A 15,983-nucleotide genomic window follows, 5' to 3' on the forward strand; every position below is an offset into this window, starting at 1 on the left:
TTCTTGTTGGGAGAACCCCATGGACAGAGAAGCCAGACAGGTCACAAAGAGTTGGGCATGACTGATACACCCACATGGCAGAATAATATTTACAGTCAACGAAACATTTTCCAACAAGGTAGTTTTGCCTTCTAAACAAGGAACTCAGACTTGGAGTTCAAATTATCATGCTGTGAAAGGGGACAGAAAAAAGTATATACCACCACTGATGCTGTTACTGGATATTTATTCATTCATTCATCCCACAATTACTTAGTGAAAGTCAGCCCTTGTGATTTTCACTGTGAAAGCTGCTGGGATAATTTTAAGCAAAAATCATTCAGTTCTCTCATGGAGGTTGATGGGGCCCAAGGAAGAAAGATTTACTTTTATGTACATGTTTATAAGCCACAGTCCAGAATAAAAACTAATCTCATGTTTTTCATACAAAGGATGGCTCTCTGTGTTTTTTTTTTTAAATAACTTCTAAATGATGATTTTATAAAAATAAGCTATTAATAAAGATTTTTATTTTTGGAAATAGAAATAGACATTCATAGAAATCGTATTTATGGACAAATCATATAAGATAATCATATAATCATATAAGATAAAGTTTTCATCTAAAAACAAATGTAGTGTAGAAAACAACCAGAGTTGTTTGAAAAACTTGGATAACCTGAATGATATTTGTAATGGGATTTGTAAAAGCCTTTTCCAGTCTTCATGTGTATAAGTCCCTGACCTTGTTCTGAACAAAATACCAGCTCATATTTTCTAGTTTTGAAATTCTGTTGTAAAAGGATCCTTAACCATACCACAGAAATCTGTGAATTCCCTTTACTGGTGTGGTGAGTCACCTCAAAGTCTTCTTAAATCAATAAGAGGCATAATTTAACTGAAAACTCCATCATTTTCTTCTCCAGGGGATCTTCCCGACCCAGGGATCAAACCCATATCTCCTGGCAGGTGGACTCTTTACCACTGAGCCACCTGGAAAGCCTTAATTGAAAACTCTATGTCAAAGTTAAAATTACGAAAAGGAAGTATCAACCTCAGTTTAGCAATTCCAATATTAGGGACAGAATGGCAGACTATGAATGCAGAACTACGGCAGTACCTTTTGAATGCCTGCTTGGGACTCCAGAACGTTATTCTCTGATCCGTTGCTTCGGTTGATCATCCGCCACATTTGGGAATACATACTGTCTCTCTCAAAAGGATTCATTCCCTTCATGCGAACATGCTCATATACTGCAGAGTCCAGGACCGTGCCATAAGGGATGTCTGTTTGCTTGGAAAGGTCCTGGAGAGACCTTGATTTTGGGGAGAGCAGAGAGACACAAGACAGAGTACTGAATACTTTCAAGTGGAAATAAAGGAAGCAAAAAGTAATATACGTAAATACAAATGTCAAATTACTTTTTTTCTTTTGTTATTTCTTAACATTAAGATATAATATAGAAAGAGAATTGCTGTAAGGGTGTGTAGAACCTACATGGGTAACAAGAAGACAAAAATCATTACTAAAGGAAAGGCGGAAATTTAAAGTGATAGAGCAAGGCTATTTTTTTTCCCCCTGCTGTGAGGAAAAAAATCAAGCAATCCCTATCAAAGCAAAGAAATATGAAATTATATAGCTATATAATCATACAGTTTTTTAAAAATTTCAGTATGTTGCAAGCTTTAAGATTATGTTCTTTTAGGTGCCAAGGCTTCAACATTTTTATAAAATAATTACATTTTGTATAAACAACATGTTTTGGGTAGGTGTATACTTAAAAACTAGTATTTGTAATAGTCATTACTTATTGAGCATACTCCATACATGCTATGCAGTTGGCATACAGTATCCTTACAGCAATGCCTCATGTTTAGAACTATTTCACCTATTTTATAGATAAGAAAACTTAGGTACAGGGAATAAAGGATTAGCTTAGTGTGGCATGGTCATTGAAGGATAAAGACAGAATTCAAATGTAGATTGGACCAACTCCAAAAACCATATTTCTACTGCAAGATGCTGACTATTATCACTATATTTATTTATTTATTTTTGTTAGATTTGCTTTAAGTGTATGTGTGTGTGAGAGAGAGAGAGAGAGATTTCTATTTGTATTAAAATAGAGTAAGTTTCATGCTTCTGCAAAGCTGAATATGTTTTCAGCTTTCTCTTTTACAGAATAATGTTCCAGGATTTTCAAATCAATCTGTAAGTTACAGATGGTATCTACTTGTCCCAGGTTGTTCGTTTCTAAATTGATGGTCAATGTCCTTATATTTGAGTTTCTGATAAGACACTCATACTTTCTAACTTGGAGAACCAATTACCACTTCACTGGAACTCACTGAATTTGTGTAGGCACCCAACTCTAATGACTGACATTTAAGAACAAATATGTGTCTTTGGCATACTGTTTAAAATTAGATGCTGGCATGCTTCAAACTCACTAACCTCTGAGAATGGGAGCAGATGCTTTGAAGCACTATACCATATTTTGAACAAGAACAAATACCCACAGCCCTCCAAAACCACGGGCCATGAATGTCATGTTATGTATACCTCTGACCTTTTGGTTTGTTTCTAGATGGAGTTTGCTAATGATTTCCTGGGGGGGTCTTTGCAAGCAACACTAGCATTGGGTAAGGGTATTGGGAATACCCTTGCAGGTCACCAGTTTCCATCATGTGCGAAACTGTGTTGCAAACAATACATTATGGGCCATGTTTGTTAAATATTTGTGCCAGTTTTTAATGGTAACTTTCAGCAAAATTTAATCTGCATTTTATTGAGTTTTATGTTGTTGATGCGTATCATCTACTCTATGTGAGTGATACCATGGTGATTCCTTTTTGCTCTACACTTCTGCTTCATAAAATGATGAATTTAAAAATTACTATTTTTTTTTTCTTTTTGCAAGCAAAGCTTTACTGGGGCCCCTGCTGCAGCAAGGGGGAAGCAAGAACAAACAACAGATTCCTTTGCTTGCTCATTCCTTGAAGGAGGTAAAATAAAGTAAAAATGACTATTTGAAGGGGAGAATTTTCTGGAATATCCTACAATTATTGAGATAATTCTGCCATTTTTAAAAGAAAATGTGACAGTATAGATAAATAATTGAGGGCAGAAGCAAGAATAAAAGTGTGTTACCCATAGTTAGAGTGCAGCCTAGTACCAGAGGGACAGGGCATCTGCTCCTAGAATGTACCATAGATTATCTTGGCACTAGTATGGTGATAAGAATTTTGTTTCAAAAGAACAGTTTATTTCTTATTTATTACTGTTTCTAATAGTAGAAGTAAAACTATATTCAAAACTAACATTCTAACATATTTCCCAATGTTTAGTGATGCTTTAAACTGGTTACACAGGGGGAAGAAATGAAACTTGTCAGTATAGATTATGATAGCAGATCTCATTCACTCAATATCTACAAATGCAAGAGCAAGGTTAGGTAGTTATACCCAGCCTGTGCTTTCTAGAACCTGAAGGTGATGTTAGGACTGGAGAAAGCCACGTTAGGATTCACCAGAAACCCTCCCTGGATATGACTGGCCACTTTATGCCCAGTAGTTTCTGGCAATTAATCTTGATTATAACTTTCTGAAGGTTTCCACTTGGCAAGATCATAGTGTATTGGTGAAAAAAATGTTTATGCCTATATCTAAATATGTAACTGTTTTGTTCAAATAGTCATATTAGTAAAATACTGCTAAATAAATTAATGCTCCTTCTTAGCTTTCCATGAAAAGAAAATTGAAATAAACTGCTTGGATCTTTAATACAATCAAATTTTTGTGCCATGGTATCACCTTGAATATTAGCTTTAAATGTGAATATAGAATTATAACATAGCTTTATAGCTGGCAAAACTGTTTTATACACACAGAAATTTTAAAGCAACATCTTGATAGGTTTCCTATGTGAAGTTCTTGATGTCACAAAGAGGCAGTTTATTTTCAACATATTTCAAATTTAGAATAGCAGAACATTTTGTAACTTAGAACAAAGGCATGTTCCCTCTAGCTTCACTTCTGATATCAGGTTCAGGCTTATAAATGTGCAGTGAGATATGCTTGCAATAAAAATTATAGCTTGTCTGATTCAGCGTCGTTCCATCATAGTACACCAAGATAGCACACCGAAGGTGACAAAAATAAAATGAAGCAAAATGAAGTGAACACAAATGGCTTATTACAGACAAAGAAAGCTGTTTTAGGAGCCCAACAGAGAAAGAAAGGACCTGTTATAAGCAGTACTTTTGTTATTTTCATGCTCATATGAGGCCCTAAACAAATCAAGCAGAGAAGGCAATGGCAACCCACTCCAGTACTCTTGCCAGGAAAATCCCATGGACAGAGGAGCCCAGCAGGCTGTAGTCCATGGGGTCGCTAGGAGTCACTTTCATGCATTGGAGAAGGAAATGGCAACCCACTCCAGTGTTCTTGCCTGGAGAATCCCAGGGACAGGGGAGCCTGGTGGGCTGCCGTCTATGGGGTCGCACAGAGTTGGACACGACTGAAGTGACTTAGCAGCAGCAGCAGCAGCCGCAAACAAATCAAGTAGGTTATTTCACAAGTGGTAATCCTCAAAACCATTATATCTTAAGGTCAACATCTGAGTAGATATTATTTAGACATGCCAAATCATTGTTTTAAAATGCTACACAATTATAAAATAGTCCACAAGCACCTAACACATAGATTAATTTACCTTGGTAAATATTGACATTTCTTTTCTAACAATTGGCAATGTTTACCCAGGACACAGAAGAAATGGGAAAATCTAGAACATTTTAAAGAAGAGTTAGCTGTGAATATACTCATACTGATATATTCTGTCTTTCCAGCTAACCACACAAAACCCATATACATGCACACGCCAAGCTGTGGGTGTCGGCCGTGTCCCCATGGACTGTGGACCACGAGACTCCTCCGTCCATGGGATTCTCCAGGCAAGAATACTGGAGTGGGTTGCCATTCCCTCCTCCAGAGGATCTTTCCAACCCAGGAATCCAACCCAGGTCTCCTGCATTGCAGGCAGATTCTTTACTGCTGAGCCACCTGGGAAGCCCAAACACATAGAAAACTCGGCAAACAATCACTCTGAGAATCCGTGAGCCCTGAGCCCTCCTCTCCCCACCCTACACCCCAGCTCATACACACAGTAAAAATGAATGTCCATAGCTATACATATAAAAGAAAACAAATGTTTTTCCAGTCTAATCAGCCTTACTTTCTCAACACCTTACATCTTACTGAAATTCTCCTTTTATTTATTATACCTGTGTTCTATACTTGACAGTGCTGTCTGATAGGTAAGTGGTATTTAGTTATTTACATGAACATTACAAATAGTAAGAACTTGTAATTCAGGGCACTTCTGTGAAATTAAAATTTAGGGTGGATCTAGGCTGGTTACAAACTCTTTCCATGAGAAGAAAAATACTGAAAACCCTTCAAGCATTGAAAATTAATTTTGATATATGTGATAGTCTGATATTAGCTATATCTGAGAACAATAGCTTTGATATTGGGTAGGTTAGATTCTAAAGTTAAGCAGGTTTCTTATTTGTAAGCCATGTGATGGTAGGTACCCCTGTTAACTTTACTTTCCTCATCTATAAATGGGGAGAGTAACAGTGTCCTTAAAAAGTGATGATTTTAGGACATGTCACCTCAGTATTTGATCAAGCTATCTATTGTTTTCATACAAAGATTATTATAACAGTTCCTCATCTTATAATGCACTATTTAATGATTTGTAATGGATTATATTTTTGGTGTATGTGGCAGGAGGACCCTTTATACTACTAACAAGGAGATTCATGAATTGGAGTTGAGTTAAAGCCTCATCGGAGAAGGCAATAGCACCTCACTCCAGCACTCTTGCCTGGAAAATCCCATGGACGGCGGAGCCTGGTGGGCTGCAGTCCATGGGGTCACACAGAGTTGGACACGACTGAGTGACTTCACTTTCACTTTTCACTTTTATGCATTGGAGAAGGAAATGGCAACCCACTCCAGTGTTCTTGCCTGGAGAATCCCAAGGACGAGGGAGCCTGGTGGGCTGCTGTCTATGGAGTCGCACAGAGTTGGACACGACTGAAGTGACCTAGCAGTAGCAGTAAAGCCTCATCACCTTTCCAAGTACAAGAATGTATGAACTTAGGATACTAAATGGTCATAATTTTCTTCATAGCAAATTCTTTATGACATTTACATGACTTTATTAGTGTAATTATAATGAATGTGTTGCTGCTTAGATTTTTAAAGCTGTCAGATAGTTAAAAATCTAATGTCCATCCCCACTGCCATGAACTTTCACTCATATTTTTACCTATTTTCTTTCAGTAGGTGAATAGCTCTTATCCATTTAAACTTTAAAATAACTCTCATAGGCCTTTCTTTTACACCTCCTCTCCCTTTCTCTCTCTCTTTCCTTCTTTCTTCCTCCCTCCCTCTCTTTCTTTCTCTCTCTTTTTTGTTTCACATTTGAGCCTTGTTGTGTGGAATGTTCACCAACAAATGACAAGAGTGAGCTGCCAGCTCTAGTTCTGGGGAATTTTAAGTCTAATCCCATTTTTAATAGAATGGAACACTTGACTCAAGTTATCCCATCAGAAGGATTTTTCTTCAGGGAGAGAAAAATGGTTGATGGATGCTTTAGGCAAAGGGGCTGACAGTGGATGAGAGACAAACAAGCAGGGATACATTAAAAGTGTCCTCCAACTCAGTTCAGGCTTTTCCTCCCACACTCTCTCCCCAGTTTCCTCCTCTGGATGGTAATTTCAGCATCTGCCAAAGGACAAATTTCATTGTAGCTCCAAGGGCCCAGTATAGCAACCACATGGAGCCCGCTGGTGCCTATGTGGTTCATTTGTTGCAGTGGCTGAGCACTTCGCTGGCAGGGTAGAGGCAGGCGTCCAAGCAGGAAAAGTGCTCCAAAATTTAACAACTTAAAGAACAACTACACGCCATAATAGAGGGCCAGCAGAGAGAATATTAACAATGTTGAGACACAAGAAACAGAAAAAAGAGTTGGAAACTAGACCGAGGTGGTCAGGGAAGGCAGGCCTACCACAGAGAGGTACTGCCAACCTCTGCACTGGGCAACCTCTCAGCTTCTAAAAACACAGGTTTTGAAGATACAAAGATTGAAGTGTCAATCCTTGAGCAAATTAAAATCGTCCTAATTTCAATTCCTTTCCCTGTTAAATAGGAGAAATAATAACTTTATAATAAAATATCTGGAGGTTTGTAGTAGATTTTGATATAAGACACTTACCTTAAAATGTACTCTTTGAGTGCTCAATTACCGATCCTTGCAGTTATAATTACTATTATTACTGTTATTTTGTCCTCTATTATGATTTCAAGAATTGCCATGCTTTTCTTTTTCCCACCAATAGACTCATTCTCAGCTAAAGCTCTTCCTCACCTGTGGCCTTTCTTTCTAACGCCTCACTCTAACTTCTCATCAAGTTTTGTAAATTTTACCTCCTAAATCTTGCAAATCTATCACTACCTTTGCCTTCCCATTGCCAGTACCCTCATCATTTCTACCTTGAGAATTATTTCTAAGCTTTTCCCCTATCTCTACTCCCACCTACCTCTAATCCAACCATCACAGCTAACAGTGTTCTTTCTGATGTGCAAATCCGATCCTACCTCTGCCTTATTTAAATACTTCCTGTATAACCCACTGCCCTTAGAAAACGGTTCAAACTCCATAGCATTCAAGATCCTTCAAAAATTTGCCCTAAAAACTTTTTACCGCATTTTCAGAAATAACCTTTTGCCTCATTCATATTCACATTACAGGGCACACAGACTATTTCATCATTCATCGCCTTGTAGGTGTTTTCCCAGCATGTTTGCTTATCTTCTTGGTGAATTTCTTCCTTTCAAGATCAAATTCTGATGTCTCTTCTGTGCTCTTCTAATACTTAAAATATATGTTCACATCTTAGCATTGTGTTTTGAAATTTTACTTCTTTTTTTTACCTCATTAGAATACATGTTACTGATTCTCATGAGATTTTTTTTTAAATGTTATTTATTTGTTTTTTACTTATCTTGAAACTCAGAACCTAGCCCAGGGTCTGGAAAGCAGCAATTAATGAGGTTCATTTGTTTTGGCTGCACTTCTTTACTAGGAAAATGCTTTCATCTTGGAAAGCCAGCATTCCCATTAAACCAGTGTTGCATAAAAATTGAATTTTTACTATATATTACTAGCCATTCTGTGGGTGATTAATAGTGGCCAGAAGTATTGTGTAGTTAAAAGAAACTTGTTTTAGAAAACAAAACTTTATAAAAGAGAACTTTAGAAAGCCTTTCTGTATTACAATCAGTTGCAAAAGATTTATTGGACCACCAGGGAGTTGTGTGACAAGATGTTTTGCCATAAATAGACAAATAAAAAGAAAATTTAAACAAATAGTACTGAAACAAAATATTGGAAAAAGCTGAGATATGGTCCAAGATTATTGTAGACATGGGGTACAGTACAAGCTGGGATGTCTATTCCTGAGACAGATACTTATTTAAGCAGTGTGGAAACAGATCTGACAATTTAGTGGTAGATGTGATGAATTATTTCTGATTAAAATATCAGAAAGAAACTGAAATGATGAAGACAATTGCTCAACTAACTCTGCAAAAGTTTATATATAATAATAAAAAAAATATATAAAAGAATCTATGGTTTTAATAGCTAAAGAAGAGATACAAACCAGAACAAAGAACAGTCATCTTTGGTAATGTGTGCTTGTGCTCAGCCACTCAGTCGTGTCTGACTCTTTGCGACCCTGTGGATTGCAGCCCTCCAGGCTCCCCCATCCCTGGGATTCTCCAGGCAAGAATACTGAAGTGGGTTGCCATTTCCTTCTCCAGGGGATCTTCCCGACCCAGGGATGGAACCTGCTTCTCTTACATCTCCTGCATTGGCAGGCAGGTTCTTTACCACTAGCACCACCTGGGAAACCCTTTGGTAATACTGGAGTTTTATTTTTTCTTTCTTTCGAAGGTTAAGAATTTACATAAAGAGGAAGAAGTCTCGAGAAGAGCAATGCTCTACTTATAGGAGAGCAGAAAAAGCATATGGAAAGGCTTTCCAGTGTCCTATCTGCCAGTGTAGCCAATTGTCACTTGAGAAACCACATGCTGTATCTTAGTAGCTCCCTCTTCTCAGTGAATTTCTCCCAACTCCTTAGATACAAGTTTGGAAAGGAAGTCTGATGAAACATAGGGTATCAAGGGTAAATGGTGAGGTAAGCAGGACTCTAACACTCCCTGATGTCAGAAAATTTGGTTTGCAGATGGCTCAATTCATACTGATGAGCTATTTTAAGTGAATGAGGGGAACTGCTATTTAATGAAAGCAAGCTCAGGAAAGAGTTGAATGTTCTTTAGCCCAATGATGCTGCTGCTGCTGCTAAGTCACTTCAGTCATGTCTGACTGTGCGACCCCATAGATGGCAGCCCACCAGGCTCCCCCATTCCTGGGGTTCTCCAGGCAAGAACACTGGAGCAGGTTGCCATTTCCTTCTCCAATGCATTAAAGTGAAAAGTGAAAATGAAGTCGCTCAGTCGTGTCCAACTCTTAGCGACTCCATGGATTGCAGCCCACCAGGCTCCTCCATCCATGGGATTTTCCAGGCAAGAGTACTGGAGTGGGTCGCCATTGCCTTCTCCACCAGATGCTAGGTTTCTTATTTTAAAAGATTAAGGTCAAAGTCATACTAGTGGCGGAAATACAATTCTCTCATAGAAGGTAAGACTATATAGCCTAAGAAAGTATAATTTATGGGGCCAGTTAATTTAGGAGGAACCCAGCCACAGTTGTCTCGAGTGGAGAGAATGTGTTTGTGCCTTTCTTCCTCTCATGGTGCCAACACTTCTTCCTTCTCAAGACAGAAGCAGAAGACTAAAGTCTGAAGCCAACAAGTTTGAAGGATCCTTGCAGGGTGGACCCAGGGGATGTCCCCTGGATGGAGAGGGTGCTTTATAAGAGGAGCTCTAAGAGGACCAAAAAGGACTGAGGATGTAGAGAGGAGGGTCAACAGATGAGTATGGCTCCCTATGGGGGATGCTCAAATAAGGCTGGAGTGGTGCCTCCTTCCCCAGTCCCTCTGATCTGTCCTCCTCCCTACTCCTGTCCTATACCCTTCACATGCCCACACACCCAGCTTTCTGTGGTACAGCAGAGCATTTGACATAAAAGACAGCTTCAGATTTTTGTGCTCTGAGCTTCTTTAGAATACTTATTTGATCTTTATTAAAAAAAAAAAAAACTATTTAAACATCCATCAGAATTCCAAATGTGCTTGGTCTAGAAAAAATAGTGGTAGTCACACAGAGCACATTGCTCCCTTCCAAACACTGTCCCTCCAACGTGGATTACTAGGCATGGAGGGCTATATCCCAGGAGATGCCTTTTAAGTCTTTCCTGAGAGATTTAGGAATGTTTCCCTCCAAAGAGTAGTCAGGAGCACCCCATCTGCCACATGGTATAGACAGGATGGTCACAGGTAATACTAGAAATTCAGGTAAAATAGATGCATTTGAGGTAGAGGGATGTCACCGACTAGGTATGGAACATCTTCCTGCACTTGAGAGACGCATTTTCCTGTACACTTTTGAGGTTGATTTGGACTTGGATACGACAGGTCATTTTAGAGAACCCAGAGGGAGGAGGAAACACTCTGTCCTTCTGGCTGCTGTTAAGCAATAATTAATGACGATGATGGTGAAACTCTCTCCAAAATGACAATGCTATATAAATGTGAGAAAACAGTCATCTGAAAATCCGACTGTCTTGCCTGACTTGTTGTCCCACATCATAAGCTAGGAATTAATTTTGTCTTATGTGAATCCTGATATGTGGTAGACATTATATTTTTCCACATGTTGACGGAATGATCATTTATGACCCTGTTCTCTATTTTAAATGGCTTATTAGTTAAAGTAGTCTTTTATTATACACACACATCTATGCATATAAGCAAAACTCTATTGCAAAAGGCTCAACATCCTGTGAATTCAATTACTCTGCAATTTTCCTGTGTACTTTCTTATACATTATTGAAAAAGATGCAATATTTGTTTACAAAGGACAATATGAACAGATATGGAATTATCCTAAGTTTGTAAAGACAGTATTTCATTATATTTACTACTGATGGTCAGCTAATTATAAAAACTCATTAGGACAATATCCTCAAATAAACCAATAGACTTCAGTATTAGAATAGTACATTTTTATGTTCTTCTATCATTGAGAATACAGGAACGACTTGACTAATTCCCAGGAATTTCCCTGAGGATCAACAAATTTCTAAATGATGTTAAGAAAGAATCCTTATACAATCATAATATCAGAGAGTTGAGAGAATTCCTGGAGGTATCACATAATTCGATTACGTTCTTTAAGGCACATAAGTCAGCCTCCAAAACTGACTTTATTTTTCTTCCTAAGGCATTTTTATGACTTCGAAAATTTAACACCAGGCAGTCCTTACTCATGCCTAACCTGAACTCCTCCTATTCAAATAAGCCTCTTATTTTGTTCTCAGTCCCATGGGCAGTAGTTACTTACCACCTCTAGGATACCTCTATTTCTTTATTTAATAAAACATTTCCTTTTCATTTTCACCCCCAGCCTTCTCTTTGCTGAATTAAATACTAAATTCCTTTTCTTTTATTCCCAGGATCTATTACCCCCTCCCGCTTTTTTCTGGCTTTGTAATTAACTAAGCCATCTTTTTCTTCTCCATTGCAATTTTGTATAATTTATGGATCTTATAAATAGATTATGATAGTTTAAAAGTCCTGAAGACCTTTTACACTGCTAGGTGACCTTGGTCATTTTCCTTATAAACATCAATGCTACATTTCAAATTTATAATTGATAGATGATTCAATCTGAAACTGCCTATATCCCACAATTTTGAACTATTGTAGATGCACACTGTTTTTTCTTTCCATCTCTGTGTGAATTATTATATATTTGTCCCTATTAAATTTCATCTCACTTTTAATCACCTTGTTTAATTTGTCAAGGTCCTTATGAATTCCTATAGTGTGGTTCTAGGCAATAATCACCCCTACTCAATATAAAGTAATCTGCATATTTAATAAGTTTACTCCCTATTCCATACTTCAAATCAACACTAAAGATGTTAATTAGAATCAGGGCCAGCACCGAGTTATGGAAAAAACTTTATTCAATATACCCTCCAAGGATGACATTGAACCATTGATCAGTACCTCACAATCGGGCTACTAACAAGCTATGATACAATAATACACAATATTACAACATAGAACAATGACCCAAATAAAATACAGTGTGGATTCAAATGAGGAATCAATAGTAACTTGCTATTTTTTTCCCTATAAGGCTTTTTAAGGAGCTCAAAACATTAATCACAGTATCAAATTATTCATAGTGAAAGAAATAACTAGAGAGGAAGAATTTATCAGAAATAACAGTAGGGCTACTTTAACAGTCTATTTGAAGACCCAATGTTATTGTCAAAATAAGGGGAAAGGCCACTGTTTCAGTGAAGAGTCTAATGAATCTTACTAAAACAAAAACCCTGGCTCTTCATAATACAGAGCAGGGAACCAAGTTTCTATTGATAACTTAAAATTTCCTAAATATCAAAGATGTTTTATTTCTTTTTTAGTACAGTAGGTCCGTGGATTTTTCCAAAAAAGATTTTTTGGGGAATTGTCCAGAGAAACTATCCTCTATTTCCAATTAGGTATATATCCTTTTTGAAAAATGTCAACTAAAAGCATAGATAAAATGCATGTCCTAACACTCAGTCAGGTCTTATTGACAGTCACTCAGATTACAAATATCCAAACTATTTTTTAATTTTTCTCTCCATCCTCCTTTCATTAGCAAATGTTGAAAGCTCTGCATCCCTCTAAGAAAATGACAATTGTCATTAAAAAAAAAAACAAAAAAACAAACAGCCAAGCCAGCTCGCTGCAGATCTTTTTCTTTGCCTTCTTGGAAACTTGCCATGATCTGGGGCATCTGGTGATTTCCAACCTTGTCCTTAGGCTAAAAGATCAGGGTTGGAGAAACAGGGCCTATAATAGGGGTATGCGTAAAGAGTGTGTGTGTGTGTGTGTGTGTAGGGGTGGAGGAGAAGGCCATTAAAAATAAATTGACTATCTTTAGATGACAAGAGCTTGTGGAGGAGCTAAGAGGATCAGAGAACTAATGGGGTCAAACAGATAATTGGTGGAGGGTGGAGGTCAGCACACCAGGATTGCTAGCATGATGGGAAAGAAAGATGGGTCAAGAAAAACAGGATGAGAAAAATGGTATTAAAAAAAAAGTTTCCTTTCAGTTCTACCTTTCAATCTAGGATTTCTTTTTATTAAAAAAATAAATAAAGAATGAGTAAATAAATAAATCTAGGATTTCTTTATTTCTTTTTATTAGTTATCTCTTTTTAATAATCTATGCAAACACATTTTAAAATCATTTTCCTCAGACCTTCTTTAATAGTATAGCTCAATTTTATAGTTGATACAGAAGTTTATAGTTGAAAGGACACGGCAAATAACAATTCAAACTGTAGGACATATATTTGGGGAGTGAGAGAAAGAATGGATCACATTTTCAAAGATGGAAAACTAAGGTACAAAGTGGTTTAAAAACTTACCTTTCTACCTTGCAGCAGGAAAGAGACTTGTAGGTCTCCAGTCCTCTTCAGCAGTGGTTCTGCTGAACAAACAGCTCTCTGCATAGCCCACTGTCACTTTTCTCCATCACTAACTTTTCTACACTAACTTCAAAAGAGCCTGCCCCATGCACACTGGCTTCTCTAAAATGACTAAACACATTGCTCTCAAGTATAAATGTTCTAACATATTCTCATATTTGTGATAAATATAACTTATTTATTAGGCTGACTTCATATAAAGAAGGAAAATAACAAGAAATAGAGTAGAAACAGGAATTTATATTCTTAAGTACTTAATGGTTTTTAGGTGACTAATGTTGGAGAGAGACAGCAAGAGACAGATTTGACTTGTTTAGAATGATTCAGCTTGTCCAGAAGAAGGGGATCATCTTTAGAGGTTATGGGAGCTTATTAGTGAGGTAAAGTTCTCATCTTAGTGAGCTCACTGTAAACAGAGTCTATACAATATTAAAAGAGCCCTCTTCCTGAGAGTCACAAATATTAAATTGGGAGACAACTTTTAATTAAATGTGTACTTTCAGCAGCTTTAGAAGAATAGTGTACTTCTGAGAGTTTCTGTTTTTGTTTTCCAAAAAGAAAGACAAAACTCTGTCTATAACATCTAGATGGCTATGTGTTTATAACACATCCATCATCGTAGTACTTAAGTTCTTTGACAAGTAAGCCATTTCGACACTGAACAATATAGAGTCAGGAGATGAATGTCTTCCTCTGTCTGCAGTGCCTGTGCACTTTAGAGCTAAGCCTATACAATTCTGTACTAAACCAAAACATAAAAAGCAGTATGAATCAGGCCCAGCTCACTCCAGCCACCTTGAATTTGGTTGTTCCTAATAAAGTGTGCAATTCCCTGCTGAGAGCTAAGAAATAGCCTCCTACAGGAAGACTGAAGTGGGTGAGAGATGATGGAAATGGAAGGAACATACATTCTAGGCTCCCTGTTTCATCCTGGAATAACAAGACAAAAAATGACTTTCATATTTCTTTCTGACTTTTTATAAGGTATATAAACAAGTCACGGAGTTCCATAGTCTCAGGCCAGAGTCTGAGAAATTCCTTTCTAGTTCATTCATTCAATGAATATTTACTTATAGCCAACTGTGTACTCAATACGGTACTACATAAAGCACTGCATTAATGCAAAGGTGATAAAACCATCCTTGAGAACATATATCATAATAAGGAAGGTAAAACAAATCAAATAACACTCCAGTACAAGACTAGATGTTGTTCAGAGTGTAAAGGCATTCAAAAAAGGGGGCCACTAAATTTAGTTATGAAAATTCTGTGGAAATCTGCACAGAAGTGGTACACAAGCTACAGGTTACAAAAGGGGGTCATTACAGATGAAGAAAGTAGGGAAAACCGCTAGACCATTCAGGTAGGACCTAAATCAAATCCCTTATGATTATACAGTGGAAGTGAGAAATAGATTTAAGGGCCTAGATCTGATAGATAGAGTGCCTAATGAAGTATGGAATGAGGTTTGTGACATTGTACAGGAGACAGGGATCAAGACCATCCCCATGGAAAAGAAATGCAAAAAAGCAAAATGGCTGTCTGGGGAGGCCTTACAAATAGCTCTGAAGAAAGGAGAGGCGAAAAGCAAAGGAGAAAAGGAAAGATACGGGCATCTAAATGCAGAGTTCCAAAGAATAGCAAGAAGAGATAAGAAAGCCTTCTTCAGCGATCATGCAAAGAAATAGAGGAAAACAACAGAATGGGAAAGACTAGAGATCTCTTCAAGAAAATTAGAGATACCAAGGGAACACTTCATGCAAAGATGGGCTCAATAAAGGCCAGAAATGGTATGGACCTAACAGAAGCAGAAGATATTAAGAAGAGGTGGTAAGAATACATGGAAGAACTGTACAAAAAAGATCTTCATGACCCAGATAGTCATGATGATGTGATCACTAATCTAGAACCAGACATCTTGGAATGTGAAGTCAAGTGGGCCTTAGAAAGCATCACTAGGAACAAAGCTAGTGGAGGTGATGGAATTCCAATTGAGCTGTTTCAAATCCTGAAAGATGATGCTGTGAAAGTGCTGCACTCAATATGCCAGCAAAGTTGGAAAACTCAGCAGTAGCCACAGGACTGGAAAAGCTTAATTTTCATCCCAATCCCAAAGAAAGGCAATGCCAAAGAATGCTCAAGCCACCGCACAATTGCACTCATCTCACATACTAGTAAAGTAATGCTCAAAATTCTCCAAGCCAGGCTTCAGCAATACATGAACTGTGAACTTCCAGTTGTTCAAGCTAGTTT

General features: G+C 37.6%; 1 protein-coding gene across 1 annotated transcript in view; it reads right to left on the minus strand.

The window, feature by feature from the left end:
- Positions 1 to 15,983, minus strand: part of GRID2 (glutamate ionotropic receptor delta type subunit 2) — a 1,630,498-nt gene that overhangs the window by 254,357 nt on the left and 1,360,158 nt on the right. The window contains exon 13 of the mRNA XM_018049306.1: positions 1,100 to 1,295. Within this exon, the coding sequence (XP_017904795.1) occupies positions 1,100 to 1,295 (196 nt within the window). The remainder of the gene's footprint in view (positions 1 to 1,099; positions 1,296 to 15,983) is intronic.

The sequence above is a fragment of the Capra hircus genome, chromosome 6, assembly GCF_001704415.2.
Source record: "Capra hircus breed San Clemente chromosome 6, ASM170441v1, whole genome shotgun sequence".
In the NCBI taxonomy this organism is placed as follows: Eukaryota; Metazoa; Chordata; class Mammalia; order Artiodactyla; family Bovidae; genus Capra; species Capra hircus.